The 27,558-nt window shown below is 43.2% G+C and overlaps 1 protein-coding gene across 1 annotated transcript in view; it reads left to right on the top strand.

Annotated features, from left to right (window-relative positions):
* The window catches only part of ADGRL4 (adhesion G protein-coupled receptor L4), a 244,784-nt gene that overhangs the window by 205,039 nt on the left and 12,187 nt on the right, over positions 1-27,558 (top strand). Inside the window, exons 14-15 of the mRNA XM_040360641.1 lie at positions 16,378-16,469; positions 24,403-24,571. Coding sequence (XP_040216575.1) covers positions 16,378-16,469; positions 24,403-24,571 — 261 coding nt within the window. The remainder of the gene's footprint in view (positions 1-16,377; positions 16,470-24,402; positions 24,572-27,558) is intronic.

Here is a 27,558-nt window from a genome sequence, read left to right on the forward strand (position 1 = left end):
TTAATAAAAAAAAAGGGGGTTGCCATCTGGGGCCCCTGGGAACCTCCGAACCACTTACAGGTGTACTGCCTGTACCCCCCCTGATGGCCGCCCTGTAGACCAGATGAGCCATGTAGAGTCCAAACAACAGGAATAGGAGCTAGGAGAACAAGGTGGAGCGCGATCAGCAGTCGGCACACAGTTTGTACAGTGCCACTGCCGCTGCTCGCGCTATGTGCAGGTCTGGCGGCCAGCGTGTGGGTCTGCATATATTATGAACATTGCCTCCCCCCTCTAGTAAAAAATAGTATCACCCAGCTTTATTATCGGCATTTTAACTTTATTTCGGCAGGGACCCTGAAATGCTATTTTCGGCCGATATGTATCGGCCACCGATAATCGGTGCATCCCTAGTTGCTATGGATGGTTGCTATATGCAGAGTATGCTAGTATGCAGAAGTTACGCAGAGCCAAAAAAAAACAGAGCCAAAACCCTTCAGCCTTGTGTGGGAGGAGCTAAAAATTCACTTCACAGCTGTGTGTGAGCAGTTATTCACCTCAGCGTTTCCTAGGAAACCAATGTTTGTTGATATGCAGCCTCTGAGCAGAGTCCAGAAATTCTGGCTTTTTTTTAATACTTGTCCTTCTTCAGGCGGTTGTATTTTAAAAACTATAAATCATACAGCGAATATCTTTATATTTTGTGAATCACAAGACCCAGACCTACATTTTGATGTATAGTATGTCTCTGAAACATTAAAATTAAAGGCACAGTCGCAGTTTAAATATTACTTGTCTATGTAGTGTAAAAACTGTGTGAGTTACCATATCTATAGGGGGAGGAGTCTGTCTTATCCAATCAAGTTGCTTGTTTGTTGTAAATTTGCATATTTCAGGAAAGCACTTAGATTCCTTGAATTTCTATATTTTCTCAATAATAAATAATAAAACAATGATGATGGGAGGGGGAGAGTAAAACCAGTAATAGTTTAGTAGATATCGCCTGCAATGACAGCGAAAAAAAAAAAAAAAAAAAAAAAAATGTTCTCTCCATAAGTTGAATGGAACAAATTTTTGCCTGCTATAAATAGGGCTGAGAGCGAACTTAATATCTGCCTACGGGCAAAACACCCTGAATACGCCCGTTCTCCTAGTATACGGAAGCTAAGCTCGGTCGCCTGGGGTGAGTACTTGGAATAGGAGACGGTTCGCTTGCGGCTGTTGACCTCCTTAAGGAATCCACCAGGTCCTGTAGGCTCTTTTTACATTCATTTTTACCCAAAACCCCCCCTCCCCAACCTGTAAGGGGCCCGGATGGCATCCCCCATTTTTTTTTGTTCATCAGCACCCAAAGCCCCCCCCCGACCTGTAAGGGGCCCTTTAATAAAAAATAAAATATATATTTTTTTATAAAAAATAAATAAAAAAAGGGGGGTTGCCATCTGGGGCCCTGTGGGCCCTCCGGGCCCCTGGAAACCTCTGGACCCCTAAAAAAAAAAAAAATTGGCCCTTTAATAAAAAATTAAATAGAAATATATTAAAAAATATAATTTTTTTTATAAAAAATAAATAAAAAAAAAGGGGGGTTGCCATCTGGGGCCCTGTGGGCCTCCGGGCCTCTGGGAACCTCCGGACCCCTAAAAAAAATAAAAAATTGGCCCTTTAATAAAAAATAAAAAAATATATTAAAAAAATATATATTTTTTTAATAAAAAATAAATTAAAAAAAGTGGGGTTGCCATCTGGGGCCCTGGGAACCTCCGAACCCCTAAAATAAAAAATTGTCCCTTTAATAAAAAATAAATTAAAAATATATATATTTTTTTTATAAAAAAAAAAGAAAAAAAAAGGGGGTTGCCATCTGGGGTCCTGTGGGCCTCCGGGCCCCTGGGAACCTCCAGACCCCTAAAAAAAAAGTGTCCCTTTAATAAAAAATAAAATAAAAATATATTAAAAAAATATATTTTTTTATAAAAAATAAATAAAAAAAGGGGGGTTGCCATCTGGAGCCCTGTGGGCCTCCGGGCCCCTGGGGACCTCCGGACCCCTAAAAAAAATTGGCCCTTTAATAAAATATAAAATAAAAATATATTAAAAAAAATTGGCCCTTTAATAAAAAATAAAATAAAAATATTATAAAAGATATAAATATTTTTTTTATAACAAAAAAAAAAGGGGGGGTTGCCATCTGAGGCCCTGTGGGCCCTCCTCCGGGCCCCTGGGAACCTCCGGAACCCTAAAAAAAATTGGCCCTTTAATAAAAAATAAAACAAAAATATATTAAAAAAAATATTTTTTTATAAAAAATAAATAAAAAAAAGGGGGGTTGCCATCTGAGGCCCTGTGGGCCCTCCTCCGGGCCCCTGGGAACCTCCGGAACCCTAAAAAAAATTGGCCCTTTAATAAAAAATAAAACAAAAATATATTAAAAAAAATATTTTTTTATAAAAAATAAATAAAAAAAAGGGGGGTTGCCATCTGGGGCCCTGTGGGCCTCCGGGCCCCTGGGGACCTCCGGACCCCTAAAAAAAAATTGGCCCTTTTAATAAAAAATAAACTAAAAATATATATCTTTTTATAACAAAATAAATTAAAGGGGGGATGCCATCCGGGCCCCTGGGAACCTCTTTACCCCTAAAAAAAAAAATTGGCCCTTTAATAAAGAATTTGATAAAAATATATTAAAAAAATATATTTTTTTTAATAAAAAAAAATAAAATAAAGGGGGCCCTTTAATAATAATAATAATAATAATAATAATAATAATATAATTTATATATAAAAAATTAAATAAATAAAATATATCAAAAAATATATTTTTTTTTATCAAAAATGGGGGTTGTCATCTGGGGCCCTGTGGGCCTCCGGACCCCTAAAAAAAATTGTCCCTTTAATAAAAAATAAAATATATAAAAAAAATATATTTTTTTATAAAAAATAAATAAAAAAAAGGGGGGTTGCCATCTGGGGCCCTGTGGGCCTCCGGGCCCCTGGGAACCTCCGGACCCCTAAAAAAAAAAAATTGGCCCTTAAATAAAAAATATATTAAAAAAATATATATTTTTACATTTTTTTTTTTAAGGGGGTTGCCTTTCGGGCCCCTGGGGACCTCCGGGCCCCTTACAGGTGTACTGCCTGTACCCCCCTGATGGCGGCCCTGATGATGACACATAACAAGAATCATTCGGCTCCTTACAAGTGCCAGCTGCCGCAGATTGTTAGTCAATAGTGATGATGATACAGATAATGTTAAGAGTTCTCCGGTTTGATCACAGCAGTTCCTGTTGCTGTACAAATAAGGAAAAAAGCTTTATAGGGGAACCAATCAGTCAATGGGATCTGAGCTACATTTATAAGAATAATTAGAGATCAGTTAAATTTTTTTATCCTTAAAATTGGGATTTTTAAAATGTAATTTAATGTCAAAATATTGAATTGTTGGGATTATAGATTAAATGGCATTTGGACCCTAGGTGGACTTTACTCTGTACCTATGATTGGTAAAGTCACAATACTCTACTGCTATTATCCCAATGGGCATCTGGGTAAGGTGTAGGCTGCTTCCCCACAAGGGATCTCTGCAGAAAACCTTGGGTAGTATAAAGGTTGGACCAAAAATTAGAAGTGGCACACCAAAATGTTAAAATCCATCCTAGTTGATGGGAAGTCTATTGTTGCTGGGGAGGGTAATTGTTGAGAGGATCTATTCTCTTTTTGATATCTATTGTTGCTGACTGCAGGGGATGTAGTTCAGATTTTCTTGTTATTATTGACACATTCTATACAAATTACTTAGCACGACAAAATGATACTTGGTTTTGTATTCTCTAAAACGGGGGGGGGGGGAACTGGGAGGTGGGTAGGGGGTGGAACCAAAGGATGGTGCTCAGAGGTGGGTGGAGGGCAAAGACAAGAGGTGACTTGGAAGGAGGGAGTAGTACCTGCATCTATTCTCTGAGAAAAAAGGCCCTGGTGATGACCGTACCAATAAAAAAGTAATAATATTAAATGATGATAAATAAAATTATTAGGGCTGTTACTGATTACATTTTTTTTTTTTTTTAAATCTATTAATCGACTAATTTTGATTAATTATAACACACATAAATTTTTCGGATCACCACCATATATAGTCCCCACTGTAATATCCACAGACAATCTCCCCACTGTAATATCCACAGACATCTCCCCACTGTAATATCCACAGACATCTCCCCACTGTAATCCACAGACATCTCCCCCACTGTAATATCCACAGACATCTCCCCACTGTAATATCCACATACATCTCCCCCACTGTAATATGGTTCACATCTCCCCACTGTAATATCCACAGACATCTCCCCTCTGTAATATCCACAGACATCTCCCCCACTGTAATATCCACAGACATCTCCCCACTGTAATATCCACAGACATCTCCCCACTGTAATATCCACAGACATCTCCCCACTGTAATATCCACAGACATCTCCCCCACTGTAATATCCACAGACATCTCCCCTCTGTAATATCCACAGACATCTCCCCCACTGTAATATCCACAGACATCTCCCCACTGTAATATCCACAGACATCTCCCCACTGTAATATCCACAGACATCTCCCCACTGTAATATCCACAGACATCTCCCCCACTGTAATATCCACAGACATCTCACCACTGTAATATCCACATACATCTCCCCCACTGTAATATCCACAGACATCTCCCCCACTGTAATATCCACAGACATCTCCCCCACTGTAATATCCACAGACATCTCCCCCACTGTAATATCCACAGACATCTCCCCCACTGTAATATCCACAAATATCTCCCCCACTGTAATATCCACAGACATCTCCCTCACTGTAATATCAAGAGACATCTCCCCCACTGTAATATCCACAAATATCTCCCCCACTGTAATATCCAGAGACATCTCCCCCACTGTAATATCCACAAATATCTCCCTCACTGTAATATCCACAGACATCTCCCCCACTGTAATATCCACAGACATCCCCCCACTGTAATATCCACAGACATCTCCCCACTGTAATATCCACAGACATCTCCCCCACTGTAATATCCACAAATATCTCCCCCACTGTAATATCCACAGACATCTCCCTCACTGTAATATCCGCAAATATCCCCCCCACTGTAATATCCACAGACATCTCCCCCACTGTAATATCCAGAGACATCTCCCCCACTGTAATATCCACAGACATCTCCCCACTGTAATATCCACAGACATCTCCCCCACTGTAATATCCACAAATATCTCCCTCACTGTAATATCCACAGACATCTCCCCCACTGTAATATCCACAGACATCCCCCCACTGTAATATCCACAGACATCTCCCCACTGTAATATCCACAGACATCTCCCCCACTGTAATATCCACAAATATCTCCCCCACTGTAATATCCACAGACATCTCCCTCACTGTAATATCCGCAAATATCCCCCCCACTGTAATATCCACAGACATCTCCCCCACTGTAATATCCAGAGACATCTCCCCCACTGTAATATCCACAGACATCTCCCCACTGTAATATCCACAGACATCTCCCCCACTGTAATATCCACAGACATCTCCCCACACTGTAATATCCACAGACATCTCCCCCACTGTAGTTTGGTCCACATCTCCCCCACTGTATAGGAAGATTAGTGCTTGCCAGGCGAATAGGAGCAGCTGAGGCCGGGTGATGACGTCAGCGAGCCGCTCCAGGCTCACCTAGGTTGCTGGCGGCAGCTAGGCTGAAGCTGCGGCCTTTCCTATGGCCGAGGCAGCAGCGGAGCTCCACGGATCACGTGGTGTGCCGATCTGAATATGGTGACCCGTTCGGATCACAGATCATTTTTGATCCATTGCACCACTAGTTCCCGATCAAAGGCATTTTGATCGATCAAAATTAACAATAAATCAAGGAATTAATCTTTAATTTCCACAGCCCTAATAATTATTAAAAAAAATCGAAGTATTTCGTATTCTGTTATTTTATGTCATATATCATATGGTGTCGATAGGAACTATGCAGAAAAAGAACTGAGAAATACAGATTTTTTTTTTCATACGATCAACTGCTAAAATAAATTAAATTAATATGCTATGCAATACTAAACTAATAACTGCTAACATTCATTTAAAAAAATCCATATCTTAAGAAAATGGCTTTATAGGACTCAAGCTTAAGATGGGACTTATTGAAATGAATGGTAACTTTTTGCTAAGAAATCAAAAGGTAAAATCAGAGCTTTGGTCTCCTTTTATGTAAATCTTGGATCTTGCAGCAGAAAGTATTTGAGAGCACTTGACACTAAAACTACTAATTACACTACAAATCATTGTTTGAAATTACCATGTACATTGCCAACATTAAACTACATCTAAATCAAAAAAAGAATGTTGTTAGGTTTGACAAATGTGTTTTAGCAACTTTTTTTTTCTTTATAAACTACTGTTCTTACAACCTTCACCCCTATTTGCATCTCAGTGCTGCTGATCTCCCCCAGCCTTTTAAGCGACTTCGGGCCAGATTCTGGTACATTTACGGCGGCGTAACGTATCGCATTTACGTTATACCACCGCAAGTTTTACGGGCAAGTGCTTGATTCACAAAGCACTTGCCTGTAAAGTTGCGGCGGCGTAGCGTAAATCCCTCCGGCGCAAGCCCGCCTAATTCAAATGACCCGGGTAGGGGGCGTGGATCATTTAAATTAGGCGCGTTCCCGCGCCCAACGTACTGCGCATGCTCCGTTTTGAAATTTCCCGCCATGCTTTGCGAGAAATGACATCGCACCGACGTAATTTTTTGAACGTCAACATGAGTTACTTCCTTTCCTATTCACGGACGACTTACGCAAAAAAAAAAATAATTCAAAATTCGACGCGGGAACGACGGCCATACTTTAACATGGCAAGTCTATCTATACGCCACGAAACAGCAGCTTTAACTATACGCCGGGAAAAGCCGACTAGCGACGACGTAAGAGAATGCGACGGCCGCGCGTACCTTCGTGAATCGCCGGAAAAAGCTAATTAGCATACCCGACGCGGAAAACGACGCAAACTCCACCCAGCGGGCGCCGAAGTATTACACCTACGATCCAAAGGCGTACGAAGCCGTACGCCTGTCGGATCGAAGCCAAAAGCCGTCGTATATTGGTTTGAGGATTCAAACTAAAGATACGACGCGGCAAATTTGAAAGTACCCTGGAGTATCAGTAGATACTCCGGCGTACTTCTTCTGTGAATCTGGCCCTTCATGTCTACATGTACTTGCTCCAGCTTCAGATGCACATCATTGCACTAGACCGGCATCCTAAAAATGGCAACTTTGGGCCATGACTGCTCATAGTGTGGCAGTATGATCACATGTGGTCGGGGCATACTGCACCCAAGTGTGGGACCCAGAGCGAGCTCTCGCTAATGCCCCCCAGAGGTGGGCTGAGGCCGACTTTCATTCTGATGTGACACTCCAACTTAAAAGTGGGGCTCCTCCACGAGAACATAGTTAACTCTTTGTAATCTGTGGCCAACTTCTGTAACACTTCACATTGCTCACTATGGACAGTTTCTCACTACGCTTTAGAATATTTCTCAGCCAGTACCACTGAGCTTGTACCGATCAACACCAAACCAGTAACCTGTCGCCTTACTCCCAGTGACCTTGATCTGCATATGTACATACCTGCCGGAAATATAACACTTCCATTGGTTGTGCTCTCAACCAAACTGTCAAACCATCCAATGGCTGGTGTCATAATTGATCACATGTGCAGCATCATGGCAGATGTAGATAAAACAGAGGAAAATATAGCAGCTTCCTTGGCTGAAAACGATACATAGATTTACTTACACTTTAAGTGATATAGTCTTTTAGACCATTAGTCCAATCAGCAGCATAAGTCCATATCCTTGGAACCTCGACTGGGCTCCCACAATATATGGTAAAGTGGCAAAGAGGCTCCTACATTCTAAGAAGCACTTTCCTTCTCTTCCCATACAGCGAGCAACCCGGAGAACCCCAAGAACCTTGACCTAAATACAGTTTCCCTTTTTATATGTTTTGTCCTGCATAGGGCAGTACTTGTCAGAAAGACCCAGGCCAGCAGTGGGGGGATCCCCTAATGCATAGAATAAGACCCCTTTCACACTGAGGAGTTTTTCAGTCGGTACAATGATAAAAATAGCGCTGCTATACCGCCTGATAAACTCCTGCCAAGCAACCTCAACCGCTCCCTCACCGCTCCTTCCCATTTAAAACAATGGGAAACCGCGGCAATACTGCCCGCAATGCGCCTCTGCAGAGGCGCATTGCGGGCGGTATTAACCCTTAATCGGCCGCTAACGGGGGTTAATACCGAACCGCTAATGGCCGAATCCCGCGCCAAATCCGACGGTATAGCGCCGCTATTTTTAGCGGCGCTATATCGCCACCGCGGCTCCCGCCCCAATCTGAAAGGGGCCTAACCTTGAGGATTTGGAACCACTTTAAGGCTGGGTTCACACTATACTACAGGACAGCAGTACGACTTTCATCCTAGTTTGCTCTGCGACATTGGTCCTACTTTCATGAACAGGATACTACTTAGATCCAACTTTGTGATAGTCTGACTTTGACCAATCAAAACAATCCCAAAGTGAGTTAAATTCCTTTTACTGCTGCTGTAATCACATGTCGGATGTCAAAAGTTGGATGGTAAGGACAAGGCTCCTACTTTGGTCCGACTTCAATGATATTCAATGGGCTGAAGTAGGATCAATGTCGGACCAAAGTAGTACAGGAAGCATTTTCAAAGTCGGACCGTCTTGTGTCGGACCAGTTAAGACGGCTCTCATAGGGAAACATTGATTTTCACAAATCATGCGACATGAGCTCCTAATGTCGGAGCGTTTGTCGGACAAGTGTGAACCCAGCCTACCTCAGAAAGATAATTAACACAGTCAACGCAATACCTTATTAAGCACCTGATTATGCACATATACTCTCCAATACAAGGAATACAAGGATATTGTTTAGGGCATGAGTGCTCAAACTGTGGCCCTTCAGCTGTTGCACAACTACAAGTCCCAAGTGGCATTGCAAGGCTGACATTTACAAGCATGACTTCCAAAGGCAGAGGCATGATGGGACTTGCAGTTCTGCAACAGCTGGAGGGCCACAAGTTGAGCACTCATGGGTTAGGATAACAATACAGGAGCACATTTTGAAGACAGCTATCTTCACCCATTAACCCCATGTCACCCCATAGGTCTAAAAAGACTTTCATGGCAGGATCATCAGGTAATGACGAATGCTGCAGATATAAAAAGTAAAAAACAAAAAAAAAGCTTTAAAATTATATGAACATATTAAAGAATATTTGAGATTTTAGTGGATGCAATAATCATATCCTTTATATTCACTTGTGGCATTGCCGGATTACATGCATTTGCTTCTATTATTAGTTAGTTAACTTCTATTTGGCAAACTTGAAACCTTAAATGTTAAAAATGTTCAATTTTTGTGTGCTCTATCATCATATTTAAAAAAAAGAAATACCAATAAAATATACATAAAAAGAAAAACCTACTTGCTTCTAAAAGTTAACTGAATGGCTCCAGACTGCAGTGTTCAAAATGTCAGTTTCTTGCAATAGAAGAGGTATTACACTGACATCTCCAGTGGTCATGCCTCTTGTCTTCCCTCAACACTTCTGGGAATGAATGTGGTTCCATTCACTAACAGCTACTGTACACAGGCATCCTTCTATTGCAGGGGAGTGTGGTTTTGATTTATTGACCTTTAAGGGGGCCTTTTTTTTTTAAATCCAACAAAGTATTATTTAGCTTACAGAGGTACAAGGCATCCAAAGTCCCCTCAACATTGCGGGGACAGATAAAAGAAAAGTGTCAAATACATACACAAAACTTTTAATCTGGAGTCAAAGCCAACCCCCATCCAAACATCACAATCGTCACCCTCATGTCATTTAGCACAATCCACACCTCACCCAACGTTGATGCCCAATAGTCTATCAGCCACCAGGTCCACCGGAGCCAGACCTGGCACATCCAACCATTTTGTCCATAGCTTCTCAAACTTGTGGGCACTACCCCTATGCTGATATATCATTTTCTCCATTCTCATCACTGTCCCAATATAAGCAATCCATTCTGCCAAGGTCGGGGGAGCCTCATCCTTCCAGTGTATACGGGGGCCTTTTTAAATGAGCTTCTGGAACCCTGAGGGGCCATTAAGAGCCAATTGCACCCTTAAAAACCACCATAAATTTTACCAAAATGTCTCAGCTTCGCGTATCCTTAATTGTAAGCCTCAATTAGCACAAAATGTCAGATAAACTAGAGCAACATAGCATTACCTACATGGAAGATTTTTATTTTCAGTACAAGTGTAGGGAATTTTACAAACATTAAACTTGCCACTATTACCAGTAACTATTTTACATAAAGTACTTTTTTTCATATACCATTCCTTCAACTTCACTTCAAAGTACAGCGAGTCAATCACAGTTTCCTGCCAAGCCTTTGCAGCCTTTAATATTTTTCTCCAGAAGTGACTCTAAACATCTAAATTGTTCCTGAAACTTTGAAAGTGCAAAAATAAAGTTTGATATGTCAGCCGTACGTTGGAAAAACCCAGCGGGAGGTTGAAGAAGAAAACGGTGTCAACAGTCTGATAATCTGATAGTTCAAATATTGCCTCGTATCACCTGTTATTGGTGATCGGACATTGTGGAAGATTACACTGTCATCTTCATGTTTCACAAATTCCGCGGTACCCTGTAATCATCACGGCTATTTTTAACCCAAATTGTAGCATTAGATGGGAGCTGGCTATTTCATACGAACGGATGAGATGAAACTCAAACGCTAGCAGAGAAGGCTTTTCTGGGAAAAATCTTTTCCCTTTATCAGTTTGTTAAATCTTTGGGGAGATATTAGTTTTAAAAACTCATCCTGAGCTTTTGTGGCCGCATCTGGAGTGTACGCCTGGGCAGCCAAGTGAGCTGGATTTATTTACTCTTTAAAAAGAGGCTCTTAAAGTGATCTTGACCCGCCTAAAGCTTTTGTTGTGTTCACAACAGTCCTAAAAATTTGGGGATTTTTGGTACAGGAACGTGTCTCTTCCAGGGAACCCCCTTGGATTCTACGCCTGGGCTGTACATGGGACGTCTACTTCTACTCAAGTAGAGAATAAAGGGCCAGATTCACAGCCGAGATACGACGGAGTATCTCAGATACTCCGTCGTATCTCTCAGAGTATCTATGTGACTGATTCATAGAATCAGTTACGCATAGATATCCCTAAGATCCGACAGGTGTAATTGTTTTACACTGTCCGATCTTAGGATGCAGTACCGTGGCCGCCGCTGGGGGGAGTTTGCATCGTAAACCAGCGTCGGGTATGCAAATTAGGAGTTACGGCGATCCACAACGGTTTATCGCGTTCGCTACGTCGCCGCTAGTCTAGTTTCCCGTCGCAAAATTAGTCATCGTTTTGGGTGCCTTAACTTTACACAGCACATGTATGTGCTGTATAAAGTATGGGCGTCGTTCCCGCGTCAAAATTTAAAAATTCACGTCGTTTGCGTAAGACGTTGGGGAATACGGAAGTACGCTACGCACGTCGCCGTTCGAAAAAAATGACGTCACTTAGCGCAAAGCAGGGCGGGAATTTCGAAACGGAGCATGCGCAGTAGGTCCGGCGTGGGAGCGCGCCTAATTTAAATGGCACACGCCCATTTAAATTACGTGGGCTTACGCCGGAGGCCACCGGCGTGGTTTTCATTGCAAGTGCTCTGTGAATCAGGCACTTGCGATGAAAACTTGCGGCGGTGTAACGTGTAACTACGATACGTTACGCCGCCGCACTTCTACCTGAATCTGGCCCATGGTTTGTATCCTCTTAGCACCCACCCAATTGTTCCCAGCCACCACAACTGCTCAACAAAGTTCTGGAATTTCATAGCTTAAAGCAGAACTTTACTCCCAAAAGGGAGTTTTTTAATTGTTTATTCTTTTTATTTATTGCTCTGCCCCCCACTGCCATTCCGACCTAGGCCAGAATGAGGTTAACCTGGTCCTGAAGTCTTTTGAGAAGCTTACATCACATCTCCCAGAAGGTTGTAGGATTAGTACACAGAAAGGGTGGTGGGTCGGTCAGGGGGCCAACCCAGCACGTCATTGGAGCTGACTGCCTGCCCCCGGAACAGGCAGCCAGCTGAAGAGGACCAAGATGGGGGTGTGTGACCCACTGTATAGCACCTGAACAGTGGGTTGAAGTAAGACAACTTCTGTCAACACAATACCCACCAGCATCTAGTGCTACCATACAACCTTGCAACTGCAATGGTCAGAGGGTTCGGTAAATACCTACTCCTTTCAAGTATGGAGAAGCATATGGCCTTCTCCCAGGATGTAGTGTTTGATCTGAATGGCTGATTGCTAGGTTCAAACACTGTCTTCTAACCATAAAGAGGAAAACTGAAACAGAACACCTTTTGACATGGTGCTTACACAGGGTTAGGACACCGTGCCTTGATAGACCAACATTCGGTGAGGGAGTACTGGGAAGGTAAGTATAAGTTATTGGGGAGTTTCTTACAGGGGAACCTGTGACTAGGAGTTGTCAAAGTGACAAAGTCTCTTTAAGCAGTGCGTTAAGCCATGCCATGTTTATTTTAAAGTCATATTCCAGTACGTACACTAGATTTCAATGACAAAGAGAAAGCAATGGTATTATTTGGCATTTGCTTTTTAGCTTTCAAAATTTGAGAAAAAACTCTCTAATCTAAATGCTAATCCTTAAACCTAACCTCAGCATCTCAATTCTAAACAGACAGACCTAAAGTAGAACTTTATTGCCGCCTACACACGACCGTTTTTCGGGTTGTAAAAAATGAAGTTTGAAGCTTTGCTAAAGCATTTTTTTTCACGATCGTGTGTAGGCAAGGCTGTTTTAATGATCGGGTTGAAAAAAAACTTGTTTTTTCTAGACCCTTAAAAACATAATTTTTTACAACCCGAAAAACAGTTGTGTGTACGCGGCATAAGCATTTTTGATTGAGTAAGGGAGGGTTATAAGCCTTATAAGGTTCATTTTTGCCATCATTGCCCCATTGGGGAGATTTCACTTCACTTCTTGTACCATAGCCAAACAGGAAGTGAGAGGAAATCCCTGAAAATGTAAGGAATCTTTTGGTGACCCCAGGTCACCAGAACGAGTATCCCTATTGGATTATTTCCCTCCATTTCTTTTCTGAGGACAACCCAAAATTTGGGATTTTCCTTTCACTTTCAATGATAATAGTAAACAGGACAAATAGAGAGGGTGAATTTTTCTAATGGGGGCACAGACAGCAATAAAAAGTGCCAAGGGTTCTAATCCTTCTCCACTCTATCCAAAACTAAAAAAAATGGTTTAAAAGGTTTAAAGGGCATTAAAAGCTTAAAAGGGTAAAGGCAAAGGTCAACTCCAGCCAAAAAAGTGCATATTCTTTTGGATAGATCAGCCAAAAGTTTGAACCTCAAATTTTAAATGCTTTGTAACAAATCCATCTAGTACCCATACCCTTTTGTTTCCTTTGTCGTGAGTACACAGATGGCGGTGACACCGTCAACACCAAGTAGAAGAGAGAGCCAGCACTCAACCTATTGACCTTAAGATATTAAGTGCAAGAGCAATATACAAAAATGCAGAGTAAACAGTAATACACCAACATTTTGGGGGCTTCCACCTTGAAAAACAATCAGTGGCCCGGATTCACGTAGGAGAGCGCATCTTTGTTCGGGCGTAACGTATCCTATTTAAGTTATGCCTCCGCAACTTTGACAGGCAAGCGCAGTATTCACAAACCAAAGTTGCGGCGGCGTAGCGTAAATAGGCCGGCGTAAGCCCGCCTAATTCAAATGTGGAAGATGTGGGCGTGTGTTATGTAAATTTATCGTGACCCCACGTAAATGACGCCATCCGTGAAAGTATCCCAGTGCACATGCTCCAAATTAACCTGCAAGAAGCCAATGCTTTCGACGTGAACGTAAATTACGCACAGCCCTATTCGCGAACGACTTACGCAAACTTACGCAAACTTCGTAATCAACGGAAAATTTTACTCTGGCCCGACGTCCATACTTAACATTGGTACGCCTAATATACGCCTCATATAGCAGGGTTAACTTTACGCCGGAAAAAGACAAACGTAAATGGCGTATCTGTAATGTGACGGCCGGGCATACGTTCGTGAATTGGCGTATCTAGCTGATTTACATATTTCTAGGCGTAAATCAGCGTACACGACCCTAGCGGCCAGTGTAAATATGCAGTGAAGATACGACGGCGTAGGAGACTTACTCTGGTCGTATCTTATACTAATTCTGGCGTATCTGATTCTTTGAATCAGGCGCCAAGATGCGACGCCTCAGACTCAGACTCACGACAGCGTATCTGGAGATACGCCGTCGTATCTCCTACATGATTTCGGGCCAGTGTGTTTTAGTTTACTCTGCATTTTTGTGTGTTGTTCTTGCACAATGACCTTAAAAATCCTAGGTTGATTGGTAGAGTGCTTGCTCTCTCTTCTATTTTAAGTTTTAAATACTGTCTGTGTCCCTGTTGGAGAGATCTCCCCTCACTTTGTTAGTCCTTCACCCCCCACCCCCTCCCCAGCCTATCACTTTAATTCAGAGGGTACCCAACTCTTGAAGAGTGGACCACAATGAACGCAGTGGACAAATGACAGGTCCGTGTGCACTCTGCACATGCAGAGCAGACACGGACACAGCCCACTCTACTCTATGGGTCTTCTGATCCGATCCGCCCAGATGGATGGGGATGGATACCCTCCTGTTTATTTTAGTGGATCAGATTGGAGGTAGGTGAGTGTAAAAGGACACAAGTCTGTTTACATTTGCCGCTCCATAGAGGTGAATAGAGGGTCCGATTGGGTTCGTCTGAAAAACGGACAGGTGGACCCGATCAGACCAGTTGTGTGAAAGGGGCATAAGGAGGCTTCACACTGATGCCCTGTGGTTTACACACCTGTGACTTTTCTGCAGATTAGCTGCACTTTGGTATAGACTTCTATTATATCCTGCAGGTGTGATGCACTTTCAGAAAGTGCACCATACCTGCAGGTAATAACAGGAGTCTACGGCTTAGTGCCGGGATCCCGTAGGTACACTGCAGTACACCTGTGGATCAGTTTGAATGCAGCCCAGTAACCACTGCAGAAGAGATATGCCCATACTGTATATACAATGTGATTTTAGAATATAAACTGACTTTTAATAATAATCTTGCATTCAGGTATCTCACTTGCTGCAAGTATTGCCTGCTGTTGCTCTCAGGCCTCGTACACACGACGAGGAACTTGTCGGAAAAGACACATCGTTTTCCTAGACGAGTTCCTTGTTAGGCTTGTCGAGGAACTCGACAAGCTTGCTTTGCGTACACACTGTCAAGACAAAATCTCCTCGTTCTCAAACGCGGTGACATACAACACATACAACGGCAGGGGAAGTTCCATTCCACTGGCACAACTCTGGGGGCTGGTTTTGCTAATCTCATGTTACTGCGTGTTAAGTAAAAGTTTGGTAAGAGACGATTTGCACTTTTCAGTCTGTTACAGTGTGAAAAATGTGTTATCTCCATTACAAATGCTACTTTTACTCCCGTCTCATACTTTATTCTGAGCAAGAGCGGGTTTCTTAGCATACACACGCTCGAGTTTCTCGTCGAAAACCAGCCTGACGAGGAACACGGCGAGCAAATTCAGACTCCAGTCGAGGAAAAAGAGAACTTGCTCTCTTTTTTGCTCGTCGAGTTCCTCGACAGTTTCCTCGATGAAAAACGTACACACGACCGGTTTCCTCTGCAAAAAAGCTCTCCCACCAAGTTTCTTGATGGATTCTGCTGAGGAAACCAGTCGTGTGTACGAGGCTTCACAGTTGTGACTCCATCTGTGACAGGAGGCGGTGTGGTTCTGCTCCCTCTACAGTCCTGCTTCCTCTAGTGCCGGCTCTATTCAGAACACAGATGCTCTGGGATTACGGGTCAAGAACCCGTGCAGAGCAGGAGGTCACATCAGAGGGCTCGACAGGTCACATGTGGCCAGAGAGCCAGCGGTTGGACACCCCTGCTTTAACTTATCAATGCTGAGTTCTCTTAGGAACACTTGACCAATTTTTGTGTCCTTCAGTGGCAGTAGCACCCTGCACCAATCCTTACAAGAGCATTGCTGATATTTCATGGTGCTAAGATCCCTGCCTTAAAACAAAATGATTTATTAAACAGTAAATCCCCTATAAGACTTTCTCCGTAGCTTGTATTATGATGATCCACAGTGTTGTCTTTATATGCCATTTATATATCCTTCTTTTATTTTGCAGGTTAATTTGATGGCGTTCGGTGTGATTATCTACAAAGTTTTTCGGCACACTGCAATGTTAAAACCAGAAGGTAGTTGCTATGAAAACATAAGGTTAGTAATCAGAAATTCTAAAGTGGCCGTATACAGGAGCATCTCAAACGAAAAAGAGTATTAATAAAAACCGGTGCAACTGTGCTTCAAGGAATACGGCATATTTATGACACATTTGACAGCACAGTTAAGCCATAAACAATATTTATTACCTTTTTTTACAATGTTACTCCTCGTTTATTTGTAGTATCCCTTGTGCCCAGTGGGATGTATTCAAATTGCTTCTCGCCATGGGGATGTGTCTAGAGTTGTCTACAGCTGGTTGTGGAATATCCACAGAGACATTATTCCTACTGCTTACAATTCCTATCAGCAACAGTAGAGAAATTATGAAACCCAATAATGAATTAGTAATGAGTAAATCTAAAATTTTACTCAATATTAGGTTTTGAAGTTTCAAATTTGAATTGCATTAAAGTTAGTGGAGGACCGTTTTTAATGGTCACTGGTGGCTCTTTTTTAGGGCTTTTAGTGCCGATTCACATTACCGCGACTTGGGATCCAACTTGTGTCCCCTTAAGTCACGCGACATGAGAAATTCAATTGAAGTGAATGGGAGCCGTCTTAATGTACACTACTGCACTACTGTACCCATTGATTTCAATGGAAGTTGCCTCCAAAGTCGGATCACTGTCTTAACTGAAGCGACAATACAGGAAGAATAAATAGTTTACTAAGGCAAACCCCTCCCTCCCACAGGGCTGATTATTCTGTGATTGGCCACAGCCAAAGTTGCCTGTCCTGGAGGCAACTTTAAGTCGCGTTGTAAGTTGCTCCAAGTGGCGCTGAAGTCGTGCTGAAGGTGTTTTGCAAACTCGCACTGTAATTCGGGTTGCCCCTGTGTGAACCGGCTCTTAGACAACCTATTGTCCCAAAAATGGCATGTATTTGTTTGTGTATTTCTCAGGTCTACCTGGCATTCCATAATACCTCAAGGATGACATGGTAAATACACAATTCCTTAAATTTACTTTTTTTTTATTTATTTTTTAGCAATTAGCTGTGTTTACAGACAGCAGAAGATCTACTATGATTTAAAAAAAAATCCTGTCAAAGTATACTTTTTTCTGATAGTTTTGGTATTAAAGCGGAGTTCCCACTGTTTAATTTTTTTTTTTTTTTTAATGAATATCGTTTTTTTATTAACCATAGTGATATTACTCACGTTTTACGTGATTGCCGTTTTCACAAACAAATATAACTTTTATTATGTCTTGCTGGCATTTTCCATGTTGCTTGTGGGCATGTGAAACCCACAAGCTCTATCTTCTGGGACACGGTGCAGCTGAGCGACCAGCATGCACCGCCCATTCTCGCGCATGCGCAGTATAAACGACTCGCAGCGTCGTACACTTCAGACGTTGCCATCACAATGGGTGGTGTCATTGGAAGTGCCCGCCCCGTTGTGATGGCAATGAAGCCCCCGCTGCCCACTGACTCCTGGGAAATGATGACACGCATCTCCCAGGAGCACCAGTGACCACGGGCGCTGAGGGAAATGACGTCAGGCGCCACTGAGGACTCGGAGAAGTGGCAGAATACACAGGACAACATAGCAACAGTTCTGAAGAGTTGAGTAAATAATAAAAATAAATAAAAAAAATCAAAATGTTTTTGCTGATGAATAATGCTGTTTATTTATGAAAAGTTGTTTTTTTGGATGGAACTCCACTTTAGCAAGTGTATTCATGCGATGTCCGACCCTACATTTTTTTTATTTTAGAAAAAAAAAACTGAATTTTTTCATTTGACTGAAAACAGGCATCAAAGGATGTGAAGAGCCCTATGGTTCTGCACCAAAATGTATCAACCACAAATTCAATCAGATATTTCAAATTGAAATTTTTGACATTCAAGTAAAATTGGGTGCAAGATCAATCTAAAAGAGGATATTTCTTTCTGTCCCATTCCATATTTTATGCTGGGTTGTGCACAAGAAACATACTTACCTGGCCAGCAAATCTAGTGCTATTCCATAGGGCTCCGCCGTTCTGCTGCTGCAGACTACATCCTGCACTGTCATCTTCTTTTCTTTTGTCATCGGGAGCCGTCTCTCTCAAATCTGAATTTTTACAGCCAGCCCCATTATATGACACATGACAAGCTCCTCCCCTTTTAGAACTGTGTCTATGCCTCTGATACCTCCTGGGATATTCGAACTTCAGTACTTAAAGCGGATCTCCACTCTAAAGTGGAGTCCCGCTGATCGGCACCCTCCCCCCCTCCGGTGTCACATTTGACACCTTTCAGGGGGGAGGGGGGTGCAGATACCTGTCTACAGACAGGTATCTGCACCCACTTCCGGCTCTACGATGCGGGAAAAAGACGGGTTTTTCCCTTGCTTCCCGTCCGTCCCCCGTTGTATGCTGGGAACACTCGGCTCCCAGCACACAGCGGGAGCCAATCGGCGGGCGCAGCGCGACTCGCGCATGCGCCGTAGGGAACCGGGCAGTGAAGCCGGAGCGCTTCACTTCCTGGTTCCCTCACCGTGGATGGAGGGGGGAGCAGCAGGGTGACGAGCGATCGGCTCGTCATCTGCTGCGATCGGCGCTGGACTCCAGGACAGGTAAGTGTCCTTATATTAAAAGTCAGCAGCTGCAGTATTTGTAGCTGCTGGCTTTTAATATATTGTTTTAGTGGCACATCCGCTTTAAATATCTTCATAGGCAACGCATGATTTTTTTTTACACCTTACCAATTTAGAGTTACAGAGGAGATCTAGTGCTAGAATTGTTGCTTGTGCTCTAATGCACACGGCAATACCTCACATGTGTTGTTTGAACAGTGTTTTCATATGTGGGCGGGACTTACGTTTGCATTTGCTTCTGAGTGCAAGCTACCGGCGACAGGGGTGTGTTTTTTTACTTTATTTTTTTTTATTTTGACACTTTCTTTTACATTTTTTTTGTCACTTTTATTACTAATACAAGGAATGTAAACATCTCTTGTAATAGGGAGATCGTTCGTGACAGGTCCTCTTTATGGAGAGATGTGGGGTCAATAAGACCCCGCATCTCTCCTCCAGGCTGGAAAGCATAAGATCGAAAAAAAATCACGATCCCATGCTTTCCAGCCGCGGCTTTGTTTACAACCGCTGCCCAGATGTGACGTCGTGACGTCGCGCCCAGGCCTCCGAGGGTCATAGATATGACTGCTGACCATCTGTAGCTGCAGACATCATTCAGATTTTCCCACTGAAAGTCAAAGACGTCATATGACGTCCTTGGGCTGGAAGTGGTTAAAATGATGCCCCCCCCCCCCCTCTGAAAAGATTTCTGTGAACGCCCATGGTTATGAGTGTAGTAGAGGTGCATACTTTACTGATTTCCAGCTTCCTCTGGGATCTCACAGGTATGGCACATACAGACTTACATTGGTCCAAGCTGGAACACTGGAACTATGTAAAATTTGCCATAACTAAACTTCTGCTTTAAAGGGGTTGTAAACCTTCGTGTTTTTTCACCTTAATGCATTCTATGCATTAAGGTGAAAAAAACACCTTGCTGTGTCCGGCCCCCCAGCTCCCCGGTTTTACTTACCTGAGCCCTGAACTTCCATGGGTGCGATCCCGTTGTCGCTTTTTCCACGGGTTCTCGGCTCTTCATTGGATAGATTGATAGCAGCGCAGCCATTGGCTCACGTTGCTGTCAATCAAATCCAATGACACGGGTGCCGGCGGGGCGGCGCAGAGTCATACACTCGGCGGCTACGGATACTGAATGCTGAACCCCCTTGGGAGAGAGCTTCCCAGAGGGGGTTATCTGATGCGGGGAGAAGCTGCGAGAGCCACCGTGGGACCCCAGAAGAGAATGTTCGGGGCCACTCTGTACAATACGAACTGCACAGTGGAGGTAAGTATGACATGTTTGTTATTTAAAAAAAAAAAAAAAATCAAACCTATAGTATCACTTTAAGTGCCTGTTTCACTAAAAGAATGAAAAATGGGTAATAGCTTCTATTTGTGAAGTTTATTGCTTCACTGCCCTGTCTCACAGCATTACATTTCTCAGAAGGTGTAAAGAGGTGAATTTATGCATAAAACCAATAAACAAGCTATAATTATTTCTGTTCTAAAAATAAAATGGTAGTCAGGCACAGGGAAATGCTGATTTTCTAAGCTGTACCAACTTTCGCATTATTGAGGACAGACGTTTCCTAAAGGGAATTCTTCGTAGTAGATTAAAAATGAAGTCATATGGCATTGCCAGGCTTTGCCAGTCTCTGGGGAAGTCCGTATTTACTAAAGATTTCTATTTTAGAGTACATCTATGCAATCACCATAATGCTGCAATAGAGCCCAGACCCCTTCTGTGAGCCGCTCCATGTGCAGGGTGAACCCAGCCTGAAACCTTGTACACACGAGTGGTTTTCCCCGCAGGAAAGCTGCCATGAGAGCGTTTGGCCGGTAAAACTGGTTGTGCGTATGCCTCATGGCAGTTTTCCCAATAGGAAAACTGCGGGAAAAAAATTGTGAACCTGCTCTCTATTTTCCCGTCTGACTTTTTCCCGTTGAGAAAACCAGTCGTGTGTACGCTTTTGCGAGGGTAAAAAAAAACGTGCATGCTCAGAATCAAGAATGAGACGGGAGCGCTCCTTTTTACAACTAGCGTTCGTAATGTAGATAGCACGTTCCCCACGCTGCAAATTATTATTAAGCGCAAAGCTTTTACTAACACGCAATAAAACGAGATCAGCAAAATCAGCCCAAAGGGTGGCGCCATTGGAATGGAACTTCCCCTTTATAGTGCCGTCGTATGTGTTGTACGTCACCGCGCTTTGGACCAGCGGGATTTTGTATGGCAGTCTGTAATCAAGACAAGCTTGGCAGGAATCCCGTCGGGAAAACCAACGTTTTTTTTCCAAGGGGAAAACCGGCCGTGTGTACAGGGCTTTAATGTCTGTGTGTGTCCATGGGGGTAATCCACAAAAGGGATACGCCGTCGTATCCCTGTTTCTATCTATGGAACTGATCCACAGAATCAGTTTACCATAGATAGGCAGAAGATCCGACATGTGTAATTGAATTACACTGTCGGATCTTAAGGATGCAATTCTAGGCCGGCCGCTAGGTGGCGAGGCCATTGCGGCCGGCCTAGAAAATGCAAATGAACACTTACGGCGATCCACGAACGTTCCGACGGGCCCGTCGCGCTAAATCTACGTCGTTTACATCGAGTTACGCCGCGTAAAAATAGGGCTGAGTCCTATTTGACTAAGCCCTATTAAGTATGGCCGTCGTTCCTGCGTCGAAATTTTCAAATCTACGTCGTTTGCGTAAGACGTTCGTGAATGGCGATGGACGCCATTTACGTTAACGTCTAAGCAAATGACGTCGGAGCGACGTCAGTTAGCGCAATGCACGTCGGGTAAGTTACCCGACGGAGCATGCGCAGTACGTCCGGCGCGGGAGCGCGCCTAATTTAAATGGGAATTGCCCATTTGTATTAGGAACGCCTTGCGCCGGACGGAGTTAAGTTACACCGCCGCAAATTTCCAGGTAAGTGCTTTGTGGATCGGCACCTAACTTGGGAGATTTGCGGCAGTGTAACTTAACTCTGAAAAGTTAGGTTGCGCTCGGCGGCTGTGGATCTGGCCCCATGTTCCTAGACTGCTGCCATGTTAGTACTAGCAGGTTAGTGTGCTTAAAGGGTCACTAAAGGAATTTTTTTTTTTAGCTAAATAGCTTCCTTTACCTTACTGCAGTCCTGGTTTCATGTCCTCATTGTTCGTTTTTGCTTTGATGTTGCTGTAAATCCTCTCTGTTCTGGACACTTCCTGGTTGCCTGTTTCCTGATAACCACAGTACTGGGAGATTTCTCACGGTGGTCACTAATCAAGGAGGTGTGATTACTGTGTGTAAAACTAAACTGGATTGGTGCTGAGGAGTTTTAGACAAAGTATCACTGCTCTCTATTGGCTGACTGCCCTCTAGTGGCTCTCTGTACATCAGAGAACCAGCAAACAACAGCAAAAACGAAACTACACTGCAGGCACATTATATGATTGTTTTTTTTATCTATTTTTAATCATTTTTAAAAGGAATCAGTTAACTATTATGTCTCTATGCCCTGTAAACAGTAATTTCAGCTAAAAATTTTTTTTCCTTTAGTGACCCTTTAAGTGTTAGGCTTGAGTGTTTGTTCCGAAAAGCACATTTAAAGAGTTTGTTACCCCAAGATTTAATATTCTTGATATGTGGCTGCTGTAGCATGTACTTGTATGAAAAAGTATCCAGTTCTGTTTGTCTTGTTTCCTTTATGTGAAATCCCTGGTGTTCCTGCCAGTCCCTCTGTTTTTAAAACTGACCACACTAAGCAGGAGAGCACAGCGTGGTCAGTTCTCTTGCTGTGCTGGGGTATTTATAATGTACTTTTGTATCTATACACAAATGTTTTTGTTTTAAACTGAATGGGTTGTTTTACAAGGTGATCGTTTACAATCACTTTAAATTCTTGGCCAGCTTTATAGTGCACAGGTCATGTGCTGAAGTACTTTCTGGGGTGCGCTCTTAAACCCTTAAACTCATGCATGAAGAAGTGGGGGGAGTTTACTAAAACTGAAGCACTCAGAATCTGGTGTGCATGGTATCCAATCAGCTTCTCACTTCAGCTTGTTCCGGGGAGACACGGGGACAAAGGCGGCTGGTGGGGGTTTTTTTTGGGTGGGGCAGGGGGCGGCAGGAATTTTATGAATATTAATGAATATATATATATTTTTTAACTACTTCAGATCCGTGCTATAGCCGAAAGACAGCGTGGACCTAATTTGCCGGGAGGGCACCCATGGACGTCCTCCCATTCTCGAGCGGCCTGCATGCCCCCTGTAGGGTGCGCGCGGCATGCTCTGTGATCAGTGAGTCAATGAGACTCACTGGATCACAGATCGGAGTAAGGGGTCGATCCCGACTCCCTACCACGTGATCAGCTGTCAGCCAATGACAGCTGATCATGTGATGTAAACAGAGTAGGTAATCAGCTATTTTTTCTCTTCACGCTGATGGCGCAAGGAGAAAAAAAAAGCCGATCACCGATGGCTGTTAGAGGGACATCGCTGCCGATCAGGGAGAGCAGCCGCCTTCTCATTTTTGCCACTTGCCAGTGCCACCTAGCAGTGCACAACAGTGCCGCCTACCAGTGCCCATTAGCGCCACCCATCAGTGCCCACAGTGCAACACATCAGTGCCACACATTAATGCCCACAGTGCCACCTATCAGTGTCACCTACCAGTGCCGCCCATAAGTGTAACCTACCAGTGCCCATAAGTGTCACCTACCAGTACCCATAAGTGCCACCTACCAGTGCCCATCAGTGGTACCTATCAGTAGCAATATCAGTGCCACCCATCAGTACTGCCTTATCTATGCCCATCAGTACCACGTTATCTGTGCCCATCAGTACAGCCTCATCTGTCCCCATCAGTGCCACTTTATCTGTGCCTATCAGTGCCCACCAGTGCAGCCAATCAGAGCCCACCAGTGCTGCCTCATCAGCGCATATCAATGAAGGAGAAAAATGACCTGTTTGCAAAATTTATAACAAACTATGAAACATGATTTTTTTTTCAACATTTTCCATGTTTTTTTGTTTGTTTTAGCAAAAAATAAAAAATGCAGAGGCGATCAAATACCGCCAAAAGAAAGCTCTGTTTGTGTGAAAAAAATTATACAAATTTAATTTGGGTACAGTGTTGTATGACCGCGCAATTGTCATTTAAAGTGCATCAGCACTGAAAGCTGAAAATTGGTCTGGGCAGGAGAGGGGTTTAAGTGCCCAGTAAGGAAGTGGTTAATAACAAATACATTGGTTTCTTGAGGTCTTTTGCACCTTGTCTTTGCTTCTTTGTTCTGAGTTGTGTTCTGTCTTTGTCTTGCCTTTAACGTGTGTTTTATTAATTGTATGTATTTAACATAATATTGCATGGCTGTTCTTGCAGGTCCTGTGCTCGGGGTGCCCTTGCCCTTCTGTTCCTCCTCGGTGCCACCTGGATGTTTGGTGTCCTCCATGTTGTAAATGGCTCATTGGTTACAGCTTACCTCTTCACCATCGCCAATGCCTTCCAGGGAATGTTTATCTTCATCTTCCTATGTGTGTTATCAAAGAAGGTAAATTGAAAAATAACAATACAGTAATAAAAAAAGAACAATAACAGCCTTACCAACTACTATAAGAAAAAACATAAAAAATAAAATACCAATAAAAGTCATGCTGACAGCCAAAAGAGAAATATTAAATATTTACAGTTAGATGCACTATTCTAGTCGGTAAGGTTGGGAGAAAAATGATCTTTATCATAGGATGGCAACCAAAAAATAATGCATGCAAGTGGACTAGTTGTAGAAAGTGTATCTAAACCCCAAAACAAAAAATATATTAGAGGTTATCAGATGTGATGGTTGCATTTGTTTTCCTTTTTAGCTCCCCCCCCTTTTTCAGCTTTATTTTCACCTGGTAAATCTGCCAATAACACCCTTTCTGTCCAAGTGTGGCAATTCATTCCATGTACTGTATCTCTGGGGGGGCATTGTTGCCGCCATAGGACAGGAAGTGAGTTGGGACTACAGAACACCCCCTTCTCATCTCTAAAACATAGAGGGGTGTTCCAAAGTCCACATATAGGTGGGGTGTAGCGAAAATAATTCACACAATCGGGTGCAATGGACTTGTATTGAAATAGCAACAGTTCACAACCGGGGGGGGGGGGGGGGGGACTCACAGTTTTCAGTAATGTGAAGAACATTACAGCGTCTGTAAAGAAATCAGGGCCAGATTCACAAAAGGGATACAACGGCGTTTCTCCTGATACTCCGTCGTATCCCTGTTTCTATCTATGCACCATTTCATAGAATCAGTTACGCATAGATATCCCTAAGATCCGACAGGTGTAACAGTTTTACACTGTCAGATCTTAGGATGCAGTACCGCGGCCGCCGCTGGGGGGAGTTTGCGTCGTAAACCAGCGTCGGGTATGCAAATTAGCAGTTACGGCGATCCACGAAACTTTTTCCCGTCGTTACGTCGCCGCAAGTGTTAGTTTGCCGTCGCAAAGATAGGGCACCTTTTACAAAGTGGAAAATTACTCCACCATGTAAAAGTATACCCGTCTTTCCCGCGTCGCTTTTGAATTTTTTTCAAAATTTTTCTTTTTCCCGGCGCAAGTCTTTTTTTCACGTCGCGATTCACAAAACGTCGGCTCGTCGTAATTTCGTGCAAAGCACGTCGGGAAATTTGCGTCGGGAGCATGCGCAGTACGTCCGGCGCGGGAGCGCGCCTAATTTAAATGGTACCCGCCCCATTTGAATTGGGCCGCCTTGCGCCGGACGGATTTACGATACACCGCCGCAAATTTCCAGGTAAGGGCTTTGTGGATCGGGCACTTAGACAGAAAATTTGCGGCGGTGTAATGTAAATCGGTTACGTTACGCTGTGCCCAGGCTACGTGAATCTGGCCCTATGTGTGCAGCCTGGCTGTCTTGTGTCTAAACAGGATGGTGTCCAAGGAGATGCAACCCTACACTTTCCCTCCTCATCAGGAACTTTTCCTACCACTAGTTCTGTCCCTAACAGGCGGGGTAGCAGTCTCTAAAAATTTGGCACCAAACCTGCGAGCCAGGGTCTTAAATAAGCTTTGCCTGACCCAAGATGGCTGCTAAATTCACATGGGACAGCAGCATCCAGTAGGATAATTCCTCAGTGACTCAGGAAACCATAGAGGAACCCTGTTCCTCTTGACTTCCTCTCCAACAACAGTGCTGCTGTGGAAGAGCGCCACCTGCACTGGAGAAAGTATACTGCACCTGCTTACACACAGAAGTGACCTAGTCAGGCCTGATAACACTGATTGAGTTAACAATGCATTATACACAGGACATTAGGAGCTCACTGGATTTCTGACAGAATCAACAGGTATTTGTTATATTTCGGGGAGAATCAACAGGTATTTTTTGCACTTATAGAACAAATATAACAAAACGCTTTCAAGTATATATTTATTGGACCAAAAAATAGCAAAAAAAGAGTGGTTTACATACACTTTAACCATCTATTCACAGCTTTGCATGTGCATTAACGTGTTTTTGAATGCATTAGCGTACATTAAATTAAGTTCGCTTGTTCGATTTGAATGGGCCTTTAATGAGCCTCAACGTATGAAAAGGGACGTCTGCACTATTTTTGCCCAATTCAGGCATTCACATCTGTGCTTTGTGGTGCACGGAAGGGTTGTTGCTTTGAGTGTTGTGTTATTTATGTGCATTGGAGTGCCATTTAGGATGAAAGGCAGCACATCTATACAGCATTATACCATGAGCTGTGATTAGGGCAAGTGCATAGGTAAGAAATTTTGTTTGCAAATGTATAAAATAGTATTGCAATATACCGCATATACTCGAGTGTAAGCCAACCCGACTATAAGCCAAGGCATCTAATTTAACACGAAAAACTGGGAAAGCTTATTGACTCGAGTATAAGCCTAGGGTGGGAAATGCAGCAGCTACTGTAAGTGGAAAATAAGGTCAACAGTGCCCATCTGCAGCCTCACTGTGCCCATCTGCAGCCTCACTGTGCCCATCTGCAGCCTCACTGTGCCCACCTGTCTCATCAGTGCCCTTCGGCAGCCTCATGTACCTTGTTGCATGCTGTACTCATGTACCTTGTTGCAGGTGTTCTGTCAAAAGTTCCAACTTCTCCCACTGTGATAACTGTAGTCGGCGGCCGTTGACGGGTGTACTGTGCAAAAAAAAATGTGCTGAAAAAGTTGGCTTATACTCGAGTATATACGGTACTCTTGCACAAATATTTACACTGTATGGTCAAACAATTGTGGACGCCAGACCATCACGCCTATATGAGCTTACCGAACATCCCTTACCAAAACCATGGGCAGTATTATAGCGTGGGCTCCCCTTTGTGGCTATAGCAGCAGCCACTCTTCTAGGAACATTCTACAAGATTCTGAAGTGTGTCTGTTGGAATTTGTGCCCAGTAGGTACTGCTGTTGGACAAGAAGACCTACCTAAGGGTGTTCAGTAGGGTTGAGATCACAGCTCTATGTAGATTACAATGTATTTGCCTTTAGTAAATCAACCCCTGA

Source organism: Rana temporaria, chromosome 7, assembly GCF_905171775.1.
Source record: "Rana temporaria chromosome 7, aRanTem1.1, whole genome shotgun sequence".
Taxonomy (NCBI): domain Eukaryota; kingdom Metazoa; phylum Chordata; class Amphibia; order Anura; family Ranidae; genus Rana; species Rana temporaria.